Source organism: Notechis scutatus, chromosome 9 (assembly GCF_049901735.1).
Source record: "Notechis scutatus isolate UNSWTSFEM ecotype Mainland chromosome 9, rNotScu1.2, whole genome shotgun sequence".
Lineage (NCBI taxonomy): Eukaryota > Metazoa > Chordata > Lepidosauria > Squamata > Elapidae > Notechis > Notechis scutatus.
This window is the reverse complement of record NC_142017.1, coordinates 23,244,908-23,272,635: the sequence shown is the minus strand read 5'-3', so window position 1 is coordinate 23,272,635 and position 27,728 is coordinate 23,244,908. Positions and strand designations below refer to the sequence as shown.

At 48.4% G+C, this 27,728-nt stretch overlaps 2 protein-coding genes and 1 non-coding gene across 3 annotated transcripts in view; 1 reads left to right on the top strand and 2 right to left on the bottom strand.

Moving 5' to 3' along the window:
• The window catches only part of SF3B3 (splicing factor 3b subunit 3), a 39,290-nt gene extending 34,599 nt beyond the window's left edge, over positions 1–4,691 (bottom strand). Inside the window, exons 1-3 of the mRNA XM_087971885.1 lie at positions 4,558–4,691; positions 4,032–4,137; positions 2,094–2,420 (exon numbers count right to left, since the gene is read on the bottom strand). Coding sequence (XP_087828011.1) covers positions 2,094–2,420; positions 4,032–4,101 — 397 coding nt within the window. The 5' untranslated portion in view covers positions 4,102–4,137; positions 4,558–4,691. The remainder of the gene's footprint in view (positions 1–2,093; positions 2,421–4,031; positions 4,138–4,557) is intronic.
• On the bottom strand, positions 1,517–1,599 carry LOC113423001 (small nucleolar RNA SNORD111). Its single transcript, XR_003372324.1, has one exon. It is a non-coding gene; the product is annotated as a small nucleolar RNA SNORD111 (small nucleolar RNA).
• Positions 4,692–4,716: 25 nt separating the features above from the next.
• Positions 4,717–27,684, top strand: COG4 (component of oligomeric golgi complex 4). Its single transcript, XM_026684183.2, has 19 exons — positions 4,717–4,862; positions 4,936–5,018; positions 5,105–5,219; positions 5,943–6,117; positions 10,428–10,621; positions 11,535–11,640; positions 12,344–12,501; positions 13,408–13,466; positions 14,922–15,055; positions 17,622–17,740; positions 18,275–18,441; positions 19,066–19,231; positions 19,886–19,948; positions 20,340–20,456; positions 20,784–20,876; positions 23,767–23,850; positions 24,092–24,193; positions 26,726–26,854; positions 27,010–27,684. The coding sequence occupies exons 1-19, from the start codon at positions 4,770–4,772 to the stop codon at positions 27,142–27,144; spliced, it is 2,292 nt and encodes a 763-aa protein (XP_026539968.2). The 5' UTR covers positions 4,717–4,769; the 3' UTR covers positions 27,145–27,684.
• Positions 27,685–27,728: the final 44 nt, after the last annotated feature.

Sequence of the window (27,728 nt, the reverse complement as noted above, 5' to 3'; positions counted from 1 at the left end):
CCTGACTGTTTGCCCAGGAATCAGGATCATGAAGTTAGTGAAGACTGAGTAGGTTGCTATGATCTTGTTTTTATTCTCAGATGTTACTTTTAAATGATATCATGGTTTCAATGTTATGATTTATCCTTGAACTCCATTTGCTGCCCATAGCTTTTATGGTTAAAGAGGCAGCCATCCACATCAGTTATATTGATCAAATAACTCTCCCCTTAGCCTTCCTGTTCCTTAACCTAAATGCACCCCACTTTTTTTAAACCATGCTTCATAAAATCTAGCCCCCACCTTCTCCTCAGCTTGGCCCTCTTTCCAGTTCCTCACCATTCTTCTTATACTGTGACAATCAAAACTGGACAGTACCACAGGTACAGCCTGAACAATGACCTTACATAACCTAAACATTATCCTATTAATGAGACTATTAATTATAATTAATTTTAATTAGCTGCTACACACTGCAGGTTTATTATTCTTAACCTATGGTCTACCAGCAACCAAGATTTTTCTCACAAATATTACTGCCAAGCCAACTACCATAGTTCCTTGAAAATAAGACCCAGTCTTATTTTCTTTTGGGCCCAGAGATAAGCACTGGGGCTTATTTTCAGGGATATCTTTTTTTTCCCCAACTACAGGAGGCAGTGAGTGTGGGGGCCGACAGGAGCGGCAGCACCGACTGGAGTGGCTGGCACCATCCTCTGTCCCACCATGTACTTGCCTGCGGCTGCAACAGGCCTTCGCCCTCTCTGCCTGCTGGCCCTGCTGCTGCTGGAACACTGGCGCTCGGATCTTGTCATGCCAATCGAGCTGCTTTTGGCAGAACGCTGCGTGTTGAGTTGTGCCATCGGGGCGCGTGAGCGCCTCAACTGGCACAATGAGCCTTGCAGCATCCAGCTGCGAGTGGCCGCAAGCGGCTGCAGAAGAGGTCGGATAGTGGTACGACAGGTGTCAGGGCATGGGGGGCCTAGCTGCAGCGCTCCTAAGATAAGTGGGTGCAGGGCACATGGGTCACCTCCAGCCCCTGCCCTAGCTTACACCTGTGCCTCATCCCACCTTGTACATTGACATGGGTGAGGCTTAACTAGGGCTTATTTTGGGGTAGGGCTTGTATTAGGTATAGGCGTGGAAATCGGGCTAGGGTTTGTTTTCAGGATACATCGTGTTTTTGGGGAGACACAGGACACTACACTACTCATCTGACTTCTCCCCTCTAAGAGGAGAATTCGACATTTCTCACAACTGGACTTCATTTTGTTGAAAAACTAAAAAAAGGCCTTTGAACATGTCTCCATAGATGCCATCAATCCCCACCTAACTTTAGGAATCACATCAACTGAACATCCCTTCTATCTCCTCATCAAAGTCATTCATAGAAATGTGAAGAGCAGTGCCCTGCGCAGAACCTGAGGTCACCCACTGGATACATCTCTCTCTTTCTTTCAAGCCAGTGTTCCTTCATACACTAAATCTATTGTTTGTCACCAAGATGTGTTTAAAAGCCAACAAGTAATTATAACAAGTACCTGATCAGACATGGATCCAAGTGTCTCCATAGTTTATTTCAGAGAAGAGACATGAATTCCTAATCATCATTTCAGGCCAAACTGCTGGTTTTTCAACTGATTCCACAGAAAATGACCTTGTGAAAATGCCTAGCAGCATTTGAGTCAAAGTTAGTATTCTATAAATCAGCTACATCTTGATCTTGTTTTCAGGAAATATGTCTTTCTCTGAAATCCATGAATTCTGACTGGCTGCAACCACCATCCACTATACCCCCAAATTTTATGATAGCACCTCTGATATCTTTTCAAAAATCCAAGCAAGTCCCATAAGCAACATTAAAACCTCTGATCAAAACACTTATTGGCCATTTTAATATAATACTAGCCTTAGGAATAAACCACAACCAGCTGAGGCCAGACAACATAAACCATAAATTCATAAAACATGGAACTCAGTCAAATCATTGCCAAACATAAGCGCAATAACACAGATATGGACACCAGACATTAATGGCATGCATCATCCAACATTTGCTTTTGTAATCAATTTCTTTAACCATTTTTCCCAATTGCCATTCTCATACAACTTACTGATCATGACAGCTCGCCCTTTAGGATCCACAGCTAAGTACTGCCCTGGAACAATTCTGCGGCAGCCGCTTTTGCCAAAGGTTTCCTGATGAATTTTCTCAAACACATTTTTAGAAGGCTGGTATTCCAGGATGACGATGCGGCCTGAATCACTGCCCACCACAATGTAGTCCTTGGTCCCACCAGTTAATCGGAAGGCCATGAGGGAGCGAATGATGCCAAAAACTTCTACCGTCAACAAGGTATGAACCTTTCCGGTGTTTGGATCTGGACGAAGCAATTCCAAGATTTTCCCTCGGGAAACAACAATTTCTTGCTGCTTAGTACCTGCAAAATGCAAGCTACGATCAGCAATTCAGGAGGATTAAAGCCTTAGCCTCCCCATTAACTTCAATCCAATGGCAGTTAAGAGCTGCAAACCATCCTTGACTTCTTTAGACTCCCACACTGTAGCCCATTCACTTACCCAAACCATTTTAGGAAAGGCAGGCAAATATAGGATGAGGATTCTGTAAGTTCCTTAGCAGGCAAAACAGTCTGGGCTGGATGCCAGTTGGACAAAACCTAACGTGGCGAGTGAAGCTGGATCTTTTTATGTGGGACTCTTACTACACTCACGAAAATGGACAAGATTGGGTTGCCCCAATGTGTGGTACCATAGGGCTCTCCAGCTGTCTCCCACATCAAAACAAAGGCATGCTTGAAGCCCTCCCCCAGTTCAAGGCAAAACACCATCGATATGTTGATGATACTCAAGCTATACCATGCTGCCCTGACTAAAACTTGGGAAGCTGTCAAGGGGCAAAATAAGCTCAGATTAAATCTTTCCCAGACCAAGTAATAGAACACAGATAGGTATTTGAAAAGCATCAATTCCAACAGTCAACCAGAATGAAACTGTGCTCTTCATGAAGCAGTGGTTACTGATTTGGGAGCCCTGGTGGAATCAGAAATGCAGGCTCCCCTTGCTTTATGCTAAAGGCAATTTTCCCCAAAACCTCATCTAACCTCACATAATTTTTATCCAACTACATAAATTTTATTCACATTACAATGTGAATAAAATTGATCAATTGTATAGCAAATTTGCACAAAACAAGGAAAAGCTATACTGCTTAAGTCAGTCCTCCCTGTGAATCAGAGAGGAGACTAGATAAGCTAAATCTACCTTAAGGTAATAAAGTACTAACAGAATCCTGCAATTCTGAAAATATGAACTTCCAGTCACTACTTTTAACCACTTCATACATTAGGGTAGGTCCTCTTACTTTATTTCTATGACTGAGAAATAAGCCACTGAGAGCCACTGAGGGTTCCTGCTTCTCTAAGCTGATCTGCTTCCTAGGTAGCATCATTACATACGGGCTGTGGCTCCCCACATCTTTGCCCAATTGCCTTTGGTGCACCAGTTGCTAGTCTACATACAGTAGGGTGCTTCAGCAGTGACGGTGCATGCCTTGGTCATATAATGTTCATTACTTGGGGTTGCCTTTGGAGAAGACCTGGAAGCTACAACTGATTCAGAATGGAGTAGTGAAACTGGGTCAATCCTGCCACTGTGAAGCCTCTTCTAAAGTTGCTGCCTTGGTTACCAATAAGCTTCTGGAGGCAACAACTCAAAATACAGTAGGTATTGCCCTAGCATGGCAGAATCTGTCCATTCAGCAAGAATATCTTGAAAAGGCCTACTAAGAGGCCTCCCGCACCAAACTTTAGAACACGAGCCAAGTAACAGAGCCTTTTCTGCTGTGGTCCCCACACTTTAACCGCTCAGGCCATCAAATACAACCCAGGTTTTAACTCTAGTTGATTGCCAATGGCCTCCTTCTCAGGGGAGGTTGTCAGAGTTCATAGCATCACGTCATACCTGCTTTCTGCTTTCCCTCCTTTGGAACTATACATGAACGAGCGTGGCCTTGCGATCAGAGAGAAGTTTACCTGAAAAGTTCCCGTGGATGGCATAGCTAATGCCAGTGGCCCGTTGAAGAGTTAAGTTGTACAGGAACATGGTGCCGGTTGGTGTCGCTTCCCTTCAGCCCACCAGCTAGAAAAAGAGTTAAACAACGAACCCCGTAAGTATTGGGGGCTTCGTAGAACCTTTGCAAGCCCCAGGAGGCCGAAGGATTTCTTCTCCTTGAGTTCCTGCAAGGGAAGAGACCGGGGCTCGGGCAGAAAGGCCCCAACGCCCTTTTCGGAGCGCGCTCGGGATGAAGAGCAGGAAACGCCGCGGCAGCGGGTTCATGGGCCAGGCCCGAGAAGCAACACAGAGAGGCCCGGCGCAGTCTTGGATACAATGCAGAAGCTCATCCCGCGCCAGGGCCAAACGCGACGGCGGGGAGGGCGCTGGGGCCGGCCTAGCGGCCTTGTACCCGCGCCGCAGCCGCCCTCCCAGGGACGGTCGCGCCGGAGAGAGGATCGCAGGCGCCCCACCTAGCCTCCCCGGGCGAGACCCAGCGGCACCTACCGCAGAACGGCGCGGATGGCGGCGGATCCCGTCGCCTCCTCGCCTGCCGCACGGCCCGCGCTCTTCCCCGGGGTCCTTCGAGGCACGCGGCGCGCAGGCTGTCCTCGCCGCGCCTGGCGCCGCGCCGCCGCGCGCGAGGCCCCCTCGGTCCGCGCGTCAGGCTCCTCGCCTCGGCGCCCAGGCCCGACCGGATCTCTGCAGCCGCCGGCGAGATGTACGCCTCGGCGCTGTCGCTGGAGCAGCTGCGCGCCCTCACCGAGCTGCCGGAGCTGGAGGCGGCCTACGGGCGCCTGTGCCGCGAGGAGGTGGGGGCGGGGGCGAGGCAGGCGGGGGGCGGGGGGAACGGGCGGCCTCGAGTGCGCGTCTGCTTCGTTGCAGGGCGAGACGCGGGCGGAGCTGGAGCTGCTGCTGGAGCAGCGCGGCGCCCTGGAGGGGAAGGTGGCGGCGCTGCACCGGATGGGGTGAGTGGCGGGCGGGGCGGGGCGGGGCGGGGCGGGGGGTCCCGGGACGGAGACCCTCACTCGCCGCTCTTTCTCCGCCTTCGCAGCCCCAACCTGCAGCTGATCGAGGGGGACGCGCAGCAGCTGGGGGGCACCATCGCCTTCACCTGCCGCCTGGCCGAGAACGTCAGTAGCAAGGTCCGCCAGCTGGACCTGGCCAAGGTTGGTGCCGCCGCCGCCCCGGAGGAGAAACGCTGAGGCGGAAGGGCCGGCCGGCCCTGCTCCCTTTTTGCAGCACAATTCCACAATTGAATACAATTGGCAGAGGGCCAAATAGAAATGAGAAGGAAAGGAAGGGGGAAAGTGGGGAAAGGAGGGGGTGGGATAAAGGGCGCTTGAGGTCCGACTCTTTCCCGAGCCGTGGAATGGACTTAAATAACAGTCTCCACTTAATTACGGAGATGCTACATAATAGCGAGAACTGCAAAGTATCGCATCTTAATAAATCTTTTTAATGTCATTCCACACAGGGACAAAATTGTTTTGAAAGAGTTTGGAGTTTGTATTTGTCAATGTAGCCCCAGAGTATTTAACCTTTTTCTCCACCTTAAAACCTGGTTTTCTTGGCAAAATTTCATAATCTGAATAACCCCCTGGATAAATTTTTCTCCAAAATCCATGTCTTCCAAAACTTTAAAGTACCAATTTAAGTTATCAAAAGCTTTCTCTGCATCCAAAAATATCAGAGCTGCTTGTTTCTCATTATGAAATTGTAGTATTCAATAACATTCAAAACAGTTCTTATATTGTCTCCCAGTTGCCTTTTTGGTGAATGTAAGACTGTAGACATTTCTTCAATCTTTCTGCCAGTACTGCAGTAACAAATTTATAGTCGTTGTTTACTAATGAAATTAGTCTATAAATCTGCTCACCTTGTTTTGGCAGAACCGCCTCTACCAGGCCATCCAGAGATCAGATGATATTTTGGACCTGAAGTTTTGCACCGATGGTGTCCAGGCAGCCCTACGGAGTGAAGACTATGAGCAGGCAGCAGCTCATGTCCACCGCTACCTTTGCTTGGACAAGTCGGTCATTGAGCTGAGCAGGCAGGGCCAGGAGGGTAAGAGGGCCATTTGGTGTCTGGCTCTTCCTGGTCCCCCTGCCCCATAGCGTGGGCCCTTCACAGAGGGCCTTTCTGCTCTCAGTCCTTCTGGGCCAGACCTTCTCCAGTGTCATCTGTTTGTAACATTTTGTGAGGTCTTTACTGAAAAAGATAAGATATCAAATGGTATAAATTGGCATGGTGGCATGTATATCATTACTGTGTTACATGCATGTGTGTTATAAAATGCCATATATATGCCCCACCCAATCAGAACACAGCCAAGCCCCCACCCAATCAAGTCACACCCCCACTAGCAGTTAAAAGGAAGAAGCAGCTGCAAGCTCACATTACTCTGAGAAGCAGAGAGCCAAAGACACAAGCCTGAAGATGATGAATGAGACTTCATCGAAACGGGTATTTTCCCACGTCATAGTAGTGGTGCTTTTAAAGTTGTAGCAACGTTTCAGCAGAATCTCATCTGCCATCATCAGGCTTTTGTATAGTGTTCGTCTGTGAGTTAGAGACTTTTACAGTGGTTTCAGATTTAAATTTGGGGCAGCCTATTGCTGTGCCAGAATGGTTTTTTCTTCATCCTGATTGGTTGAGAGTCTTGGTCTGTGTTTATTGGTCTTGGAGTTTGCTGTGTTCTGCTTGATTGCGGTTTCTAATATCTTCTGTCTGTTTTGTGGCTCTTTTTGTGTCTTGATTGGCTGGCAACATTGTGTTCCTTTATTGGAGGCCTTTAGTGCAGCTTGGCTCCGAGTAAATGGACGGCTATCATTAGTTAGGAAACTGGGTTTCATCTGGGTGCCTGGTTGGGGTGTGTTTGAGCTGGAGGTATCAAGGGGGATCTGTTTGTGCCCAGGTGTTTGCCTGGCTAGTGGTGTGGAGATTTTTTTGTTTATGAGTGCAGGCTTCCAAATGATTGACAGTCTGGTGGAATCATCTCTTCTATTCATGCTTTCAGGTCTTTTTTCAATCTCTATGGCTTCTCTGATGATTCTGTGGTTGGGGTTTTCTATAGTGGCTAGGGTTTTGGTGCCATTGAAGTTGATGCTATGACCTGTGGCTTTCATGTGTTGGACTAGTGAGGAAGTGTGTTCCAGCTTTTTTACTGCATTTTTGTGTTCATCCAGGCGGGTACTTATTCTTCTATTGGTCTGTCCAATGTATGTGGCCGGGCATGATGCACAGGGGACTTCGTATATGCCTTGGTTTTCCAGGTCAGTTTTATCTTTGGGGTTTCTTAGGATGGCTGCTATTTTTCTGTCTGTTTTGAAGGCAGTCTTGATGTGATGCCTGTGTAATATCTTACTGGTGTTGTCTGTAGTACCTCTTATGTAGGGCAGGACAGCTGTTCCATAGGTCTGTTCATCTTCTAGGTCTCCATTATGTCTCAATGTGTTTTTGTGGATCAAGCCAGTGATTTTGCTTTTGTGGAAGCCGTTGGCTGTCAGTACTTTAGTCAGGGTGCATAGTTCAGTCTTTATGTGTGTCTTGTCTGCCAGATGTTTGGTTCTGGTGATTAGTGTTTTGGCCATGGAGTTTATCTATGCTGGGTGGTGGTGGGATTGGGCGTTGAGGTAGCGGTTGGTGTGTGTTTTCTTCTGGTATATGGTGTGTCCTAGTGTGCCATCTGTTTTTTTGTAGATTAGTACATCTAGGAATGGTAGTTGTTTGTTGATTTTGGGGTGTGTGCTGTTTAGGTGTGTTAGGAAATTGTTTAGGTTTTCTTTTCCATGGGGCCAAATCACGAATGTGTCATCGATGTATCTTAACCATAGTTTGGGTTTGTGGGTGGCATTAGCCAGGGCTCTGGATTCGAATTCTTCCATGAACAGGTTTGCAATGACGGGTGACAGTGGTGATCCCATAGGGGCTCCTTCAATTTGCTTGTATCTTTGTCCTTTCTATATGAAATATGTGTTGGTTAAGCAGTGTTCTGTTAGTTCCATGAGGTGTTTAGCTGGTTGGTATTTATTTTTCATGATTTCAAGGGTTTCTTTTATCAGGACTTGAGTGAATAGTGAAACCATGTCGAAACTTACAAGCAGATCTTCTTGCTCCACGTGTAGATCTTTGATCATTTCCAAGAAGTGGTTTGAGTTTTGTACATGTGAAGCTGCTGTTTCAGCATGGGGCTGTAGCTGTTTTGCTAAGTGCATACATGATATTCTTCCGATTAAAATCGGAATTCCGATTTTTCATCGCGCCCCCCCTCCCCCCCTTCTTCTCCTCCTTCCTCTCCCCTCGGAGGTCCCCTGAGTCAGGAGCAGGGAAGCAGCTGCCCAGCTCCGGAGCTGATCCACACCACCGGCTGGAAAGGAAGGGTGTTGGTGTGTGTGTGTGTGCGATTTCTTGGCGTCTCTTTTGGCCGGCCCCGAAAGAGCGCACGCGGGGCGGGCGGTGGAGATGCGGGAGCGAATGCGAGAAGGAAGCGAACCTCGTTGCAAAGTGGGTTTGAAACTTGCACTCCAGAGGCTTGGAATTAGTCCGGGTTTGGGGAGGGGGAGAACGGAGAAAGGCGAGGCTGGGCTGCTCCAGGAGGAGAAGGTGGAAGGTGCCCTGGGGTCTGAGCCGCTCGCAGCGGAAACCACCCTTAGCCCGACGCGGGGAGAACGAGCGAGGTTAGCGCCCGCCAGCCCGTCCTTCCCGCCTCCGCGGCTCGGTTTTCCCTACCGGCGGGTCCTCCTTTCGTGCGGAGGGCTGTGGGGGAAGGCGCTCGCCCGAGAGGATCTCTCCCTCTCTCTCCCTGCAAGGTCAACGTCTGCGCTGCGGAGGAGGGCAGGAGGTTCCTCCTGCTTGCTGAGAGGTGAGGAAGCCGCGGCTCGCCCGGCGAGAATTGGGAACGAGGGGCAGGAGGAGGCACGCACACACCCGCAGCTCACTTTCCCAGCTTTGCCCAGCCCTCGCGGCTCTGGCGCGGCCCTGGAGGGCAGCGAGCACCTCCCCGCCGGACCCTCCGCTCATCCTGCCAGAGCCGCGCCAGAGCCGCGAGGGCTGGGCAAAGCTGGGAAAGTGAGCTGCGGGTGTGTGCGTGCCTCCTCCTGCCCCTCGTTCCCAATTCTCGCCGGGCGAGCCGCGGCTTCCTCACCTCTCAGCAAGCAGGAGGAACCGGCTGCAGCCCTCTCCTCCGCAGCGCAGACGTTGACCTTGCAGGGAGCGGCGGGCAGGGCGAGCGGCGGGCGGGCGGGGCGAGCGGCAGGCGGGTGGGCGGGCGGGCGATTTCTTGGCGCGCGGTGGGGGGTCTCTTGGCCGGCCCCGATTTTTTTTTCAGAGGGGAATATCATGCCTGTAAGTGTTTGCTAACACCTGGGCACAAACAGATCCCCCCTGATACCTCCAGCTCAAATACACCCCAACCAGGCACCCAGATGAAACCCAGCTTCCTAACTAATGATAGCCGTCCATTTACTCGGAGCCAAGCTGCACTAAAGGCCTCCAATAAAGGAACACAATGTTGCCAGTCAATCAAGACACAAAAAGCCACAAAAACAGACGGAAGATATTAGAAACACCAATCAAGCAGAACACAGCAAACTCCAAGACCAATAAACACAGACCAAGACTCCCAACCAATCAGGGTGAAGAAAAAACCGTTCTAACACAGCAGTAGGCTGCCCCAAATTTAAAACAGAAACGGCTGTGAAAGATTGACTCACAGACGAACACAATACAGAAGCCTGATGATGGCAGATGAGATTCTGCCGAAACGTCACTACAACTTTAAAAGCACAACTATAATGATGTGGGAAAATACCCAAACGAAGCTGAATACCATACATATAGATACCTGCGAAAACTTAACACACATATATATATATATAGAGAGAGAGAAGAGTATTTACAACAAGACAAATTCCTTGTGTGTCCAATCACACTTGGCCAATAAAGTATTCTATTCTATATCAGCATAATATCTATATCACTATATACACTATGTCAGCATAATAACCATTGTGATTTTTCTTGAACACTAAACTAATTGTAAGAAGTCAGTAAACTCATATCAAAAGCACATCCTCAAAATTAACTTTGAAGCTGTCCCATGTTGTTGCCTCTGGCCTGCAGCAAACCTTGAATGTGGCTGTTGTTACTGGTTTTAAAGGCTTCTAGCCCTGACTTGCCAGGAATACCAGATGTTTTTGACTTTATTCAGCATTGGAATTAGAATTTATCCTCTAGTTATGATTGAAGTAGAGCTTACTCTGAAGTTTTTCTTCTGTCTCCAGTTCATAACCTCCTTAAGAACCTGAATTATTTAGTTAAATTAATCTCAGCATCTATAAATCAAAATAATATTGAAATAATCTCTTCCCTGGCAGGTACCATAACTGATGCCAACTTGAAGCTCCTGCAAGAAGCAGAACAGCAGCTGAAGACAATTGTTACTGAGAAATTTGATGTTGCCATGAAGCAGGAAGACCTGCTCCAAGTGGAGCGCTTCTTCAAGATCTTCCCCCTGCTGGGCCTGCATGACGAAGGGCTGAGTAACTTCTCCAGATACCTTTGCAAGCAGGTGAGCACCCTGCAGGTCTGGGGGTGAACAACAACACTTTGTGCTGCTGAGGGGATTTCTGACTCCTCTGCACTCTGTCAGTCTGGTGGATAAACGGATGGAAGAGGTCTGGCGGCCCTGCTTTTTCTTCTGATCCGCTTTGGCTGAAGATAAACAAGCAATCTGCAATCAGTTTTCCTTCTAATGTTTGATGTGTCCTTGTTATCATAGGAAAGAGTAAGCAGTCAAGCTTCATCCTGCCAAGTTGTGTTCAGCTTGAATCAGCCGTACTGCAGAGATCAGTTAATAAGCTGCAATACCTGGGGGTGCACCCCTAAACTGGGGGTGCGATTAATCTTTCCCAGTCTTAGCCATCTATAAATTTCTCCCCATTCCTTCTATAACTTGAATTTACCTGAAGTTTGCATATTTTTGTGCATGTGATAAAAGTTAGAAATAAATTCATAATTCTTGCTTCAAGAATATATGCTACTGGCTTACCTCTTTTTTTAGTTTATTAAGTACCCCTTTCCTGGAATCCAATATTAATTATCCTTTTCCTCTTGGTTTTCTATAAGTTTGAGAATTCCTGTATGAAGCAATCTCTTCACTGGATTTTCACTATTAGAACTTCATTGGCCAGCTGTTTCCTACCACTTGCGATGAGTGAGAATTTCCTTTTGAATCATCTATCTTCTGAAAGAGGAATCTTGCCATGAATTTATAGAAGATGCACTTAGTACATTTTGTCTGTCTCAGCTGATAATTGAAGTCTTTCATAATTGCCTACTATTTGTTCTTTGGAGTATCTGCAGTTTGTTTCAGGAAGACCTTGGGGAGTTGGTGTGCAGTAGGAGATGGCAGTGGTGAGCCAACTTGCACCAATGGGTGCTGTGAGACAACAGGGCAGGCTAACGGAGCCTCTCCTTTCCAGGTTGCTAACAAAGCAGAAGAGAATTTACAGTTAGCGTTACAGACTGACCCAACAGACCGGCGATATGCAGTCCTGTTTGCAGACACACTGACGCTCCTCTTTGAAGGTAAAGTTCTGCTCTGCTTTCATCCTGAAAACTCAGAAATGAATAAGGCATTACTCCTTGGGTGAACCCCAGAGGAACCTCCACAGCCATGTCGAGCCTTCCACCTTGCATGGCTGGGGCCCTTGAGCTCCTTTGGGCTGCTTCTCTATGGAATGTCATAGAGGAGGACAAAGGAAGCAGGAAGCTAGACTGAGGCCTCCAGGGAGTCTTTGAGTTGTAAACAAAATACAAAGCCTTCGTAGGCTCAAGAGGGAGTGGGGGAAGGAGGGAGGGAGGGAGGGAAAGAGACCTGTGGTGGCGCAGTCCTTAGAGTGCAGTATTGCAGGCAACTTCTGCCGGCTGCCAGCAATCTGCAAATCGAATCTCACCAGGCTCAAGGTTGACTCAGCCTTCCATCCTTCCGAGGTGGGTAAATGGTTGGGGGCAAGATGGTTGGGGGCAAGAGGCTGACTCTGTCAACCGCTTAGAGAGGGCTGTGAAGCCCAAGTGCTATTGCAAAGGAAGGAGGCAGTGGAATTGGCAGGAGCCTTTTGCTGTGGTTCCGGCTGATTTATGTACTTAAGAGAGAGCAGGCAAGGTCAAAACCTACTTTTTAGCTCATTGATCCCTAGTATGTTCCTCTTTATGTTAAAAACTAGCAACTTGGCAGCACATTTTCTGCTCCCTGTCACCGAAGTTTGGTGGGTCTGGTGTTTCTTTGCAGGGATTGCACGTATTGTGGAGACCCACCAGCCCATTGTGGAGACATACTATGGGCCTGGCAGGCTTTATGCTTTAATCAAGCATCTGCAGGCGGAATGTGATCAGCAGGTGGAGAAGGTGGTGGAGAAGTTCACCCAGCAGAGAGACTACCGTAGGCAGGTGAGGAAGGGTGTTCCAGGCAAATCTCCTGTGACGGGCTGGCTCTTGCTCTCAGGAGTGTGTGTGAAATGGAAAACAGCTTGCTTTTGGTTGAGAACAGAGCCCCCTGCCTGGAATGTCCTTCAGGATGTTCCAGTCGAGCTGCGCTGGGGCCGGACAAGCTTCAGTCACCCTACGTGTTCAGCAGTGGGCAGGAGAGGGAATGTGGCCTTTGCTCTCCCACCCAGCATTACAGGAGCTGTTCTGACTGTAACTGTACTAAAGAACTCCTGGTACTTCTGAAGAAGGAAGAGGCGCCACTCCATGTTGGCCTTGGGCCCAATGGGGATCCTTGGTCCTGGGAAGCAGAGGGCCTTGTCCAGGCAGGGCTGGACTCTTCTCCTCAGGGTCCTCTGGGCTCTGAATCAGGCTCCGTGCAGTGGCTCCTGCCCTTGGTCCCGAGAGCCTTTGAAGGGTGGAAAGGGCCCCCATGTCCCAAGCCATCCTTCCAGCAGGGAGACTGAGGCAGGGTGGCCTCCTTCAGGCAGCCTTGCGGCAAAGCCCTTCTGCTTCCTAGCAGCTCCTGCAGTGAGAATCACACCTGGGCTAAGCAGGGAGAGGAAGCGGCTGTCAAGGGTGAGAGCCGAGGCTCAGATTGTCCAGGTTTGCCTCATCTTTGGAAGCTGGAGACAAGAAAGGCAGCCTGCCCCGTTGGACAGCCTGCAAAGCTCTGCCCTTTCCAGAGCTGGACCTGCTACTCCCAGCGCGGTCAGCTCAGAGAGTCCTGGAAATGGGTCGGGCAGCTGCCAGGCCTTTTTCTCTGACCACCTCCAGCTTTGCTAGGGCTGCAGCCACTGCTGGTTTCGGCTTGCCCAGTAAAGAGTGGGGGGTGTGTGTCTGATAGCTCTTGTCTTCCAATGGTTGCAGTTCCAGCACGTTCAGAGCAGCACGATGAGGAGCCTGGCAGGAGAAAAGATCGAACCCAGGTGGGACACAACTTTCTTCTCTCTTTTTTGTCGGGTAAAAGAAAAGCAAGGCCGTCTTTTTACTGGGGGAGGTTGGGATTTGCTGAGCAACCACGTCTGTGTTGGTGTTTCTACCAACTTCATTGGACTGGCTGGCTGCCAACAGCCTCCCAGAGGGCCAGCCAGGGCCGCCCCTTCCATGTAGGGCAGTGGTGGCACCAAGTACCCAAACCAGAATGTGAGCCGGAGACTGAAGACCAGCTGGTCTCAGGTTTCTGGCGCTCCGGTGTGTGTGAAGACTGCGCCAGAAACCAGAAGAGCGGCTGGCGACAGCGCACGTGGCCGCAGAGCGGGCTCCGTATGCCACCTCTGGCAGGCGTGCCATGGGTTCGCCATCGTGGACATGGGGGCTTGTCCTTCCTGGGGACGTGAACGGTTGGTGCGGCTTCCTCTGGGGACTTTGGATGTCACCCAAGTTGGAATGTGGCTTGCCTGGAAGCTTTGAGCTCCCTTCTTGCTCTCTGAGCTGCACAAGAGAGGCCAGATTTGTGGAGGTGAGTAGCTGCTTTCCAGTCTGACTTGGGGGGGGAGTTAAAGTTCCCCTTGGAGTAGCATTGTCCAACGGGCCAAAATCCATGGTGTTCTTCGTTTAACAATATAATTTTTATGACAGAAATTTTAAGGGAATAAAAACAATACAAATTTTGAAGAAAAAAAAGGAAAGAAAGTAAAGCATTAAAATGGAATGGGGTAAAATGAAACAAACAGAAAGGAAAAAAAGAGAAAAAGGAGTTATAAAGGAGAGCTTTCTTAACAGCAATTACATTTATGTTTTATCCTCTCTCTCCGGTTACAGCATAAGTTCCTTCTTTCCATAGTCTACCCTTTCCAATCGTCAAATCCCTACACATGTTCATCTTTTTCTTTTTTCAGCAAAAAGTCCATAAGGAGTTTTCAGTCTATTCAGCTTTCAACTAATAAATGTAGTTATTGATCTTTCTCTAATCAAACAAGTCAGTTTTGCCATCTGCTAGTTCTGTCATCTTCACCAGCCATTTCTCCACTGTGGGAATTTCAGGGTCTTTTCATATCTGTGTGTGTGTAATAACCATGCAGCAGTTGCCTTATGCAAATGTTCCCCAAGTCTTTTCTGATTTGCTTATCCATTAGTCCCAGCGAGTAAAGTTCTGGTTTTGGTTCTTTGATACTCCTGTTTATTTCTGTGGTGTTCAGTTGTTGGGAAAATCTGTCCAGGAGTGTCCGGCTGTGCGTAGAATCCGCTAGCCATTTCTTTGCCTCTGTGTCCCTTGTGACAACTGAAGGAGAACTTTCGGCAGAGCTTCTGCAGAAGTGCCAGGAAGGGAACTGAAGGCAGCCAGGCGTCCCACTCAGATGGCTCATTGTTAGAGATTCTGGCTTCACAGAGGAGGTTCTCTGTCCTTTTTCTCTGGCTGACCCTTGCTTTGCTTCTCACAGGGAGCTTGACCCTATTTTAAACGAGGTCACCTTGATGAATGCCCGCAGCGAACTCTACCTGAGATTCATCAGGAGGCGCATCACCTCTGACTTTGAGGTGGGAGATTCTGTGGCCTCTGAGGAGGTGAAGCAAGGTAACATGCACGTGTAGCTAGAGAGCCAGGTGCAGGGGGGTCGATTGCCTTCCTTCCTACAGCTCTGAACCCATGACCACCTGCTCCTTAGCAGGGAAAGTGAACCCCCAGGCATGGCGGGAGCCCTGCACCCCTGAAACGGGGGTTTGCGGCCAGAGAGAAAGCAAGCATCCAGGTGGCCCTTGACTAACACCCACAAGGGAGCCCAGAATTTTGGTCACGAGCTCTTGTAGTTGTGAGTCGCGCCACAGGACCAGATTCAATTTTGCAACTGTTTTTAAGATAAGCGAACCATGCCGTGATTAAGCAAACCCAGCACATTCAATGGGTGTTTTGTACCGTTTTCTGCCAGAAAATGGCAAAAAAATGTTGCAAAATGGCCATGTGACTGGGACACTGCAATGGATCGTAGATGCGAGCCATTTTTTAAACACCCAAAATTCGACTGTGTGAGGCATTTGTAGCTTTGGGGCAGGTTTGTAATTTAACATTTTTGTAGTACAAACATCTGAGTGGCTTGTTAATTAGTCAAGGGCTGGATATGATGGACTGCCTGGATGATCTCGGAGAAAGGAGCTGCTGCTGCTGCCGCTTCCTAGGAAGCCACTGGAGAGGAGGGGCAGGAACGGCAATCATGGAACTGTCGAAGAAAGAGAGAGCCAGCCTCTTGAGCCTAGCTTTAGATCACTTTAGATCAACAGAGTTGGAAGGGACCTTGTAGGTCATCTAGTCCAACCCCCTGCCCAAGCAGGAGGTTCTACACCAGCTCTAGCAGCTCTTCAGCCATCCCAAGTAAACCAGATAGGAGTCATAACTAGACGAGATGGAGTTGCTCTGTGAGGGAGATGTGTGAGTCCTACATGTGATAAAACAAACAAATCTCCTTTATTGTAAGGCTACATTGACAGAATCTTGCAAATCTGAAAGGACAAACTTCCCTCCCCGTCTTCATTGCCAGCTCCCATCAGGGCAGGTCCATCTTTAGTTTCTCTCTTTGACCTGGGCAGCATCTCTCTCCCCTTTCATCAGGTCATCCTGGCTGTCCATTATATCACTATTAAATGTTACACTTAATAGCGTAACATTTTACCTGATTTTTATGAAAGTTGGGTTTTCACATGTTACCTCATAATGCAGATTATATGTATGGTGTGAATTAAAATATTGTGGTTCATAAACCATGGTTTGTGATTTAGTACAACACAGGGTTGCCTACATTCTAGAAAGTATGTATGTTCTCTCTCTCTCAAGAAACTCATCTTCTTATACTTAGTTTTACTGCACAGATAGTCCTTGATTTACAAGTGATTGCTTAACAATGGTTTAATTTAACAATGGCCTATGAGAATGTCAGTTATGAACTAAATTTAACTTTATGACCATCGCCCCTTTATGATCGTGTGATTGCAACCAACTTGCATTTATGGCTAATTGCAGAATCCTGTGGTCATGTAATCAAGAGATGCAACATTTTACCGCACTGTGTTTTGTATTTATAGTTGTAAACAATAAAAAATATATGTAAAAGAGTTGCAACATTTTTTGCTGGGCTCCATAAAAAAAATCTGGAATCACATTTACAAACCCTGTGACTCAACTTATCCCTGTCCCATCTGTGGTCATAAATTGAGGACTGCCTTATGTCATGTAAGCTGCTATTGTATCAGACATTGCATAAAATGTATTTATTGATGATATTAGCCGCAGTTTCACCCAATCTGTAAGCAGACTCCCCATTTTAGCCATTAGGAGTGCCAGAAACCACCCCAACCTGGTCAGTTAGGAAAGAAAGACCCCCGGCCTATGATTAGCCAACAGTATACTTTACTAAAGACAAGGAGGTTACAGAAGAAGCAAAGCTGGATCTGAGGTTTTCATGTGCAAAAGATGCAGTTAACTTTCCCTTGCTCCTGGGCAGCCCCCCTGGTTATCGGTCAATGTCCAATCAGATGTTAACAATGTGTTTGGGGGACTGAGCCAGATCTGCATTATTTTGGTGTGACCTTGAGATGGCTGGGACGATACCTCTGAGTCCCCTCCCTTTCTCCCTACCCCCACTGCTCCCCCCGTTACTGACGTCAGGCTGTCAGCTTACGATGCAATGCGTAGTTTAACAGAATGGCAGCCATGGCCGCCTCCTTTGTATGGGAAGGGGATGGCTGGGAAGGGGCGGCCCTCGGGAGGAAGTGACAGCTCTTCCATCATGGCCACAGCTGCTCTTGTATGCCAGGATACCTGTCCTTTCCACATGTCCCGTCTCCTGCCTTTCGTGCTGCAACCCTCATTCCTCAGCAGCAAAGAAGGAAGACCCTTCCCCAGATTGGCCAAAGATGCCTCTTAATATAGAGAGGAGGAATTAAGGTGCCTCAACAGAGATTTTCCATCTGGAGCCTTTGCAGCTCTATCTCTTCTGTATCTATTGACCTCTCCAGTAGTAGCTGCACAGAATTTAAGTCTCCTTAATTCAGTATTTTGGTTACATCTTTTTCACCTTTGTGCAAATCCCACTTCTGTCATTTTTCAAACCATTCTGCTGTTTCCTAATCATTGTGGTTCTGTTCCACAGAGCATCAGAAGTGCCTGGACAAACTGCTCCACAATTGCTTTCTGAGCTGTGTCATGCAAGAGTTGATCGGCTACTACATCACCATGGAAGAGTACTTCATGAGAGAGACTGTGAATAAGGTAGGAAGAACTGTTTGGAAGTTTGCATCTGTTCTCCTTCCCTTCTTGGATGGAGCAGGCCATTTCAACAAAGCCAGTTGTGTGGGTCCGTTCCCTGCATGGAAAGCTCAGAGGGAAGTAAACAGCCTTTGCTGGGTCAATGTAGGGTAGCTTTGTCAACCTGACTGTTCCAGCCATCCAAGCTTCAGCCAGAAGTTTTTCCAGCTTGTCAGAGATGGAAGCCAGATTTTCTTAGCTGAAGTAACTAGACTCTCCTGCTTAGGAGTTTCTCGGTTTCCTATAGTGGTGGCTTGGCTTACCAATGGTGGTTTAATCAGCAAAATTTAATACAGTTTGAATCAAGCCGTAGCTGAGCAGAGGAAACCAGTTTGACATTTTCTGCTGAGGAGAGAGATCTTTCACTGTCTTGTCTTCAGAAGCAGCAAAATTTGGAAGCCAAGTGCTTAGGCCTCCCTGATTACCTGAGTAGAGCCAGTGTTTGATGCATTGACAAGCCCCGAGTAAACTATGAATGCCTGTTGGCTTTTCTGCTAGGCTGTGGCCATGGACACCTGTGAGAAGGGGCAGCTAACCTCAAGCGTGGTGGATGATGTTTTCTACATCGTGAAAAAATGCATCGGGAGGGCTCTTTCCAGCTCCAGCATCGACTGTCTCTGTGCCATGATCAACCACTCCATCACTGAGCTTGAGTCAGAGTTCAGGTAGGTGGTGGGGAAGGAGATGGACCACGTGTGGAGCTCTTGCGGGAACCTGAGGAGGTTCTGCTAAGTCTCGTCTAGGTCTCTGGAAAACAGATATCAGCTGCTCTTTGGACTGTGTGGGCTTCATGCAGACCTTACTGTTGCACACAATCAGAACAGATTTGCAAATTTGGGGGCTGGACTAGGACCTCCAGAAGGTTGAAGGAGATGATCTCCAAAAAACCCCGTGGTCCCATGACTTTGATTTCCCGGAGTTGTGAAATTAAGGATTGGAGGGACTGGAAGTCTGACAGAGGAACTGTGCACACTTTTTCAGATTAAACTTATTTATTGGAACGTTCTGAGTTTGAAATAAACTATAGATACCCAGATCCCACTATTTCCTGCTCCTGGTGGCTTGGGACGGACTCTTCCTGCGCCCCAGGGCGGAATTCATGTTACCCAAAGGTGGGCAGCAAGGAGCTTCCTTTGCTCTGCAAATCCCGCCAGCTTTGCATCCCTAGCCAGGGGTCAGAGCTGGGGAGGGAGGGAGAGGGGGGTTTGCAACTTGAGGCTCTTGGTCCTGGGTCTAGTTGGCTCCCTGAATCTCCAGCATTCTTGCTTGAGGTTGCCTTCTTTCCACAGGGAGATCCTGGGCCACAGGATCAGGGTGGGCTTCCCGGCCACCCCTTTCCAAGATTTCCAGAGGGGAGTCACCAGCGCCGTGAGCCTCATGCAGAGCAGCCTGCAGCAGGGGAAGTTCGACCCTAAAGGCATCGAGAGCACCGATGAGGCCAAGCAGTCCTTCCTGGTGCGTTGTCCGGGTGGGAATCTGAGGGACAATGCATGGATTGGAGGGAAAGGCAGAGGGCCGGTGTTGAGGACCAGGCAAAATGGTCGTTGGAAGCACCAACCCAGCGTCATTCGTGGGAGAGGAGAGGTCGAAATGCTTGTCTTATTCCATACCTGCTATACATTGAATGTCTGTTGAGGAAAGGAAGCTGAAGAGCCCACGCGTTGGCTCTTGTGTTGAGGGACAGCAAGGGAGCAGCTGGATAGGGGGGTGGCAGTCTTTGTCTCGGAGGGCAGCCCCACAAGTCTGATGATCAAATACAGGGAATTCTCCTTGCAGTAGCCTCCCCCAAACAACTGGGCTTGGCCTGTAGGGCTTTCTCCATCCATTGGGCCAGTCTCTTTCCTTCCCTGGATGGGGAACAGCTTGGGTCCAGGTTTTAAGAGTCAGCTGGATCTGAGAGGGAAAAGGAAGTTCAGGATCAGGTGCCTGGACCAACAGATCCTCTTCCCTGGCAAATGAAACCTTCCTTCGTGTCCCCCGGGTTCCTCCTCCTCCTCCTCCACGCCAAGTTTCTTCCTCAGAAGAGCCATGACTGAAATGCTAACCTTGGAGGCAAAAGCCCTTAAAGGTTGGAAAAGGTCCTGACTGTTCTGCTCACTCTGGTTTCAGGTGACTTTAAACAACGTGGAGGCCTGCAGCGAGAACATAATGACGCTGAAGAAGACCCTGGAGGTACTTGTGGGTTCTGAACTCCTGGCTGGAAGCAGGTGTCCCTGTGTGTTTATGTGATTCAAATCCATCTAAATTAATACACCAAATCATAAAATCACTTCATCTCAACTAGAAGTCCGGCTTTATTTTGGGAGGTCCTGCCTGGCTTGTTCCAAAGAAACCAGGATATAAACCGTCTTGGAAAACACAAGGATGCTGAGTGTGGAGCAAGAGGTTGTGGTCCCTGGCCGGGAGGCCACACCTAGAGACTTAGGCTGTATGGGAAACGGGAGGAAGAATTGAGCAGTGGGAGAGCCCCACCTTCTCTTGCAGTGCTTCATTTCCACCAGACTTGAGGTCTTCCTTCTGCAGAGCGATTCTTGTTTGCAGCTGGGTGTCTGTTTCCCTACAGAGCGACTGTTCAGAGCTCCTCAGCCAGGGCTTTGGAGGAGAACAAGCTCGGCTCAAGCTGGAGAGTTGCCTTTCGGACATGGATGCCGTCTCCAGCAAGTTTCGTGACCTGCTGCAGGTGAGCTTTGGACCCTTGGAGCGTTGCCTGTGCCAAGGCCGCCCAGGAGGAAGGGAAGCTGGCCAGTGGGCAGCATCCTTGCCTGGCAGGAGGTGAGCTGGGGCTGCAAGGGGAGCTTCTCTTCCACTCGCCCACATTTTGCCGAGGGTTCCTCCACTTCGGCTCAGGGAGATGATACCAGTCTTGAAATATGTGCAGCTTCTCTTCGCCCAAAGGCCGGGAAGCCCCAGGCCCCCTTGGCCAGGCTCAGCTCCCAGGTGGCTGCGGCGTAGAGGGGAGCCAGGAGACCTAACGAGGGGCTGCTGATTGGCCCTTGTTCTCCCTCAGGAAGGCCTGAATGAACTCACCAGCTCAGCAGTCAAACCTCAGGTGAAGCCCTACATTAACCTCTTCCTGTCTGTATCCCACAACATCGAGGAGGTGAGTGTGCAGCCCTCGATTGTTCGTTTGCTTGCCTGAATGCAGGAGGCTGGAGAAACATTTTTTTGGGGGGGGGGCTTCTCACCATTTTTGAAGACTCAACTGGGGCTGTCTAGGGGAGAAGATGTGGTGGAATCAAAATGCTGCGGGGGGGAAAGATAGCTTGAATAAGACACGTTGTGGTCTTCAGTAAAATACGAAGAGCCCGAAAAGGCTGAGGAAGAATCTCAAGATCAACTCTCTTTGGGGTAAGAGGGAGGGAAGGGGCCATTTGGAAATAGCAAGTTTAGGAAAAGATTATAATAATGAAAATCCAGGGGGGGGGGAAGGAAAAGGAAAACATAACCAAAAGTATTTTATCAAATGGCGGAAGAATTAGGATTAAAAGATATATGGAGAGAAAGAAATCCATACAAAAAAACAATATACCTATTATTCAGCACCACACACATCATGATCAAGATTGGATATGTTACGGACAAATGTGGAAATTGAACGTAATATAAAAGAAATAGAAATTGAAACTAACACATGGGCCGACCATAATCCTATTAAAATAATTTGGAAAGGATTGAAAAAGAACAGAAGATGGATGCTAAATAAGGAGATCCTAAAAGAAAAAGAATGTCAAGATGATGGAAAAAGAATTGGAGTTCTTTCTGAAAGAAAATAAAAAACATCAAACATCAATTCCAAACCTATGGGACACGACTAAAACATATATCAGGGGCTTAGCAATTTCATATAATACACGTAGATACAAGGAAATAAAAGGAGAACAATCTAAACAACTAGATACCCTTGAGTTAGAAAAAACACCACATAATAAGACAGCAAATATGGAAAGGATAATGATTAGACACAAATTGAATATGTTAGCACAAGATGAATGGTTACAGGACATGAAAATGATAAAACAGAATTATTTTGAACACGCGAACAAGCCGGGAAGATGGCTAGCCTACAGACTTAAGAAAGAGAAGGAAAAAAGATCAATCCAACAATTGAAGGATGCTGATGGTACGTTACAACATCAAACTGAGAAGAAAGAACATATTGTTAAAAGTTTTTTTGAGGAACTATATAGTAGGGAAGACGTACCAGAGGAAAATATCCAACGTTATTTAGAAGGGAAAGGGCTACCCGCGACCCCGGAAGAGAATAAAGAAGAGATAAACAGGGAAATAACACTAGAAGAACTCCAAGAAGCAATCCTGAAACAGAAAAACAATAAGACACAGGGACCGGATGGTCTCCCAGGGGAAGTGTATAAAACGCTCCAAGAAAAATTAGACATGCAATTGTTAGAACTCTACAATGAGGTACTGACAACAGCGAAGTTACCCAAGTCATGAGGGGAGGCATACATAGCATTGATCCCAAAAGAAAATTCGGACCATCGATTAATTCAAAATTATAGGCCCATATCCCTTTTAAATGTTGACTATAAAATATTTATGTCCATAATGGCAGAAAGATTGAAAAAACCCTTAACCAGATCATAGCGACCAAAACGGATTCTTACCAAATAGACAAATCAAAAATAATACCAGAATGGTAATGAATATAATAGAATACTATGAAGCAAACCCAGGAAAACAATTGCCAATGGTCTTCCTCGATGCTTTAACTCAGACCCAAACTGTTGGAAATGTGGAAAAGAAAAAGGCACTTATTTCCATACTTGGTGTACATGCCAGGAGGTGAAAAAAATATTGGAATACAATTAGACAATGGCTAGAAGAAATCACGAATCAGAAAACTGAATTTAATCTGGAAACTTTATTAGGTATAATAACACAAAAATGCAATAAAACAGATAGATATATCATGTTACACATATTAACAGCTGCAAGGATTTCGTATGCACAACTCTGGAAAGAAAAAGGGGTTCCACCAGAAGGCATGGTTATAAAAAAATAATAGATTGTATAGAGATGGACAGGCTAACAATGAAAATAAAAGACAATAATGATATCAGGCTATATAATTGTTGATTGATAATATGAGCTATTATGTAATATAACTACAATGGAGACTATGAAATGGATGCACAAAAAAAAGTGGTAAACCAACCGATACACTGTCTGTAAACTTATGAAGGAAAGGATGATGTTTTTATGTTTTATGTGTTTTTGTTTGTTGTTAAAATTAATAAAACTGTTTTCAAAAAAGAAAAAAGAAAATAAAAGACAGAGAAGATTCAATTTACTATACGGCCTGGGATGAGTGGTTTAGAAATAAAAAGAAAATAAAATGGCAATTAGGAAAAGAATGAGGGAATATCTAAATATGTAAATATACTATAGAGAAGATTGATGTGTAAGGATAAAAGAGATTGATTTATAGCAAGAGAAAGATGTAATGGTAAAGGAATAAGTAGATACATATACTGAAAAGGAAAGGCCACCAAGAGGTCTCGGTGCAGTAGGGTTCCCATATTGCTTGTGCTGTCTGTTCCCTTACCTGGCCTACCTGAAGAGCTGGTGAAGAAGCTGGTGAAGAAGCCTCTCTGAAAGCAGAAGCGGCCTCAAGACTCGCCTTTCCTTGGGGTGGGGGGCTTGCCAGTCCAGCGCCATCCTTGCAGCCAACTGCCTTCCTACCTGCAGGGTTTCTACCTCCCCAGGGAACAGCCCTGCTGCCCCCAAGCCCTCGGCCGGGCGGGTCTTCCGAAGGTCTCTGGAGGCGAGCCAGGCCTCTCTTCTACGGCTCAGCCCCTGCGCCCCATCCTTTGGCTGCACCTGGCTTCAGTGGACATGGAATTGCTGTGGTGCCAGCTGGAGCCGCCTCTGCCACCCCCCCCCCACCCCCCCACCCCCGGTGCTCAAGGGAGGCAGAGGAGGGGAACACTTGGTAGAGAAACCAGTTCTGTTCTCTGCTGCTCTTTCAGGAAGAGTTTAATGACTATGAAGCCAACGACCCCTGGGTGCAGCAGTTCATTCTGAACCTGGAGCAGCAGATGGTGGAGTTCAAGGTAAGTTGGAGGCACAAGATGGCAGGGAATTCCTCAAAGGGGAATTGGTCATTTCAAGAAGAAGGCAGCTGCCCCACTGTGTGTGATCCCCTTGCCAAGGGAAGAAGGGCCGGGGCACCTGTTCCCTGGACACACCGGCCTTCTCTCTGGACAGGGCCTCCCCCTCCCCCCAGCCTGCCTTAGCCTGCTTCTGGCAATAGTGCCATCCCGAACCAAGTCTTCTCCCCCCACCCCCCTGCAGGCAGGACTGTCCCCTGTGATCTATGATAGCCTCACCAGCCTGATGACCAGTCTAGTCGCTCTGGAGCTGGAGAAGGTTGTTCTCAAGTCCACCTTCAGTCAGGTAAGATGGGGTAGAGAATGCCATTAAAGCCAACCAGCATTAAAAGCTGAGTAGTTATTTGTACGTAGAATAACTTCAAGCAAAGTGTCCCATCTTCTGCATGGCAGCAGGGCAGATACTTTCCTTCTCTCCACTCCCCAATCCTTTGGAGGGTTCATTTCAGCACTGGGATAATTAGCAAAAGGGAATCATTGTATTTATGTTCAATGAAGGTTTTAGAAGAGAGTAAAGAGGCACAAAATGAGGAATGCACTAAGTTGTTTGCATAGCATGTTGCCAGAACAAGCACGTTGCTTTCTACGTTTATTCCCCATTGTGTGCCTGCTTACTCTCTTGTCATCCCTTCCTCTCCAGTCTCTCCATTCTTCAAAGGAGAAAGAAAGGAAAAACACCAGGTCAGGCATAGATCAAACATATCGACTGAGATTGAGGGATGCTGCAGAGCTCATAAATGGAGGCATAAGTCGTAAAGTTATTTTTTTTAGCATTGTCATAACTTCAGTCACTGAACAAGGCAGTTGGTAACTGAAGCCTAGTTGTACTAGACGTGGTCAGTGTTCAACCTGTGATCCACTGAGACAGCCAGGTCTTTTTCACGTCGGTTGCTCATTGTGTTCCTTCCACCATTCCTGTTTCATGCTTTTGATTTTGTTCTGCAGAAGTGTAGGACTTTGCAGTGTCCCCATTCAGATCCTTTAGAATCTTGATACTGTCCACTAAGGTGTTTGCTGTCCCCACAATTTTTTGGGTAGGTTGCTCCTCTGTATCCATATCACTTAGCCTGTTTTGCTGTCTTCTTTACTAAAACCACAAGACACCCAACAACCTCACATTCCCAGCTAAAACTGATTATAATGGATTCTTGATAAACTCCTGCTGGTTTCTGACAGTAATACATTCTTCTCTGTTTAGCAACTTTCTATTAACTTGCTCAAAACTAAGAATATGCTGACAATCCATAGTTGTTTGGGTTCTTTTTTGCTCAACGCTTTGCTTCTCCAATAGCAATAGCATTTAGTCTTCTCTACTGCTTCGGAGTGCTTTACAGCCCTCTACAGAGTCAGCCTCTTGCCCCCAACAATCTGGGTCCTCCTTTTACCGACCTTGGAAGGATGGAAGGCGGAGTCCACCTATGGCCCCCCCAGGATCGTACTCCTAGCACCATGCAGAGTTGGCCTGCAACGCTGCATTCTAACCACTGCGCCATCACAGCTCCTCAGTCCTCTGACCGTCCCCTTGTCCTCATCCATGAAGTCACAGAAGGGGTCAGCGAGATGACACTCTGGTCTGGTCTTGAAGAATCTAAAGACATTCCTTGTAGCTGTGTGTCTTTTTCTTTCTTTCCCCCCCTCCCTTTTTTTTTTTTTTGCTGCTACTCCTTTGCTCAGTTGCTCTTTCTGGCCCTTCTGAGGGGAGAAAAGCCAAAGCAGGAGCGGAAGCGGGGCTCTGCCTGCCTCTGTGAGAATCCTCCCCTCTTCTCCATGGCCTCTTGTCCAGGACGTTCTTGAAAGGGGTCCCTTGAGACCTCGTGTGCATGGACAGCCATGCTCCAATTCCACTATGCTCCCTGCCTCACTGGATCCCGGATGCCTTTCCCTGTTCCTTAGTAGTTAGGATCCAATCTAAAAAAGGTGATCCCTTTGTCTCTCTCTCTTCTCTGGGAAGAGGATCCTGCAGGTCTAGTCCAGGATCTGCCTGGCTTAACTGCCTCCGCAGATCCCCACCACATCCTCTGTTGTTTCTCCTTCCTCAACTGGGCCCACAACCTGGGTGCCAGTCCCAGGGCCCCCCAACTTCAGATCCGCTGCTGCTTTTCCCCTTCCGCCTCTTGCTTTGGAATGAGCTGTTCCTTCAGCCTTTGCATCCTGAGTCTCACTCCGCCGTTGTTTCAGTAGGGCGCCAGATCCCTTTTGCTTCCCACGTGATGACTTGGGCTCTGCCTGCCTCTTCTCCTTGTTCTGCTTGTTGGTATCCTTGGATTGTATAACTTGGCCAGTTCTTTTCCGTGTGCTCTGAGCCAGGGATACTGCAGCTGTGCGAGGGGAATGCCCACTGGGCAGGGCTGGGGGAGTGGCTTGCCAGAGGAGGAGGATGCCCCACAGCACAGAGCCCCCCCCCCTCCCCCCCGGAGCCCCTGCTTCTTATCGAATAGTCACAGGGCACCACAGGCAAGTCTTGGCCCTCCGAGGCTGTCTCCCCTCTTCTTAGCCCTAAGAGAGGAAAGGGGAGGAAGAGGTCCCGCTTTCCCTCCTCCTTGGGAATCGATCCGGCCTTGGACAGTCCCTGGCCCTTGTGGAGCATCTGTGCCAACTCCTTCGGCCAACCCAAGAATGTGGTTGAGATGGATGGACTGGTGGGCGACAGAGGGCGACAGAGAGTAGGGGGCTTCTCTGGAAGGGGGCCCTTCCCGAACTTCCCTGCTAGGTGGTATTCAGAGGTGAATCCATTCCAGGAGGCTCAGCTGGGCCTGGGATGGGCCTCTCGCGGCCAGCTGCTGGTTCAGCCATGCTTTGCCACTTTCTGTCTCCTCAGCTTGGCGGGCTGCAGTTTGACAAAGAACTGAGGTCCCTGATAGCCTATCTGACCACTGTCACCACCTGGACCATCCGTGACAAGTTTGCCCGACTCTCCCAGATGGCGACCATCCTCAACCTGGAAAGGGTGGGCCCTCCAGCTTTGACTCCCCCTTGGCAGGGCAGCCGGGTAGGAGGTGGATGGGCCAAAGACCAAAGGAGGCCGGGCAGCGGCTCTGCAGCCATCCGGATGCTGTCCGGTCTTCTGCCAGACGGGCAGACCGTATTTTGCTCTCTTTCTAGGTAACAGAGATCCTGGATTACTGGGGGCCCAATTCGGGCCCTCTGACGTGGTGCCTGACGCCAGCAGAGGTCCGCCAAGTGCTGGCCCTCCGGATTGATTTTCGCCATGAAGACATCAAACGGCTGCGCCTGTAGCTGTCCAAGAGCAACTTCTTTTTCTGTCCCAGAGCAACTTCCTTATTTTATTTTTTTTGAAAATGCGTTGCTCCTTCCAGCCAGGACTGCTGCTGGAGCAGACAGAAGCTTTGCCACTCGCCGCCTTCTTGCTAGGGAAAATGGGATGCTGTTCTGTTGGAAAGTGGGAGGAGAATTGTCCTAGCCAGCAACCTCAGCTGGGTTTGGGCTTCTTACTTAGCTGCATTTGTGCAAGATGGTGGCCCAGTTGCCCAGCACAGTTCTGCAGAAACCCAACATCCCAGGTCAATTCATGGCAGCACCCCACCCCCCACCCCCAAGAGAAAAGGTTTCCCAGACCACGATGGAAGGGCCCCTTCCTCTTGGGGCTTGGCCCAGGGCTTTGCTCTTGACTGTGGGGGGGTCAGGAGTTTAGCTGGAGCTTTGGTCAGTCACCTCCTGGAACCTGTCATGGGTGCTGGGACCCCAGAGGCCAACATGGAGAAGGCTAAGTGAGCTGCAGACCCAAAGGAATTTAAAATAAACTTGCTAACACCATAATGCTGTTGTCACAGCTCCAGCAAACACACTCCAAGGAATCAAAA

Coding starts and splice junctions, on each gene's coding strand:
- COG4 (XM_026684183.2), top strand. CDS start 4,770: ATGTACGCCTCGGCGCTGTCGCTGGAGCAGCTGCGCGCCCTCACCGAG. Junction 4,863..4,935: donor GGCGCCTGTGCCGCGAGGAG/GTGGGGGCGGGG, acceptor GCTTCGTTGCAG/GGCGAGACGCGGGCGGAGCT. Junction 19,232..19,885: donor AGGCCAAGCAGTCCTTCCTG/GTGCGTTGTCCG, acceptor CTCTGGTTTCAG/GTGACTTTAAACAACGTGGA.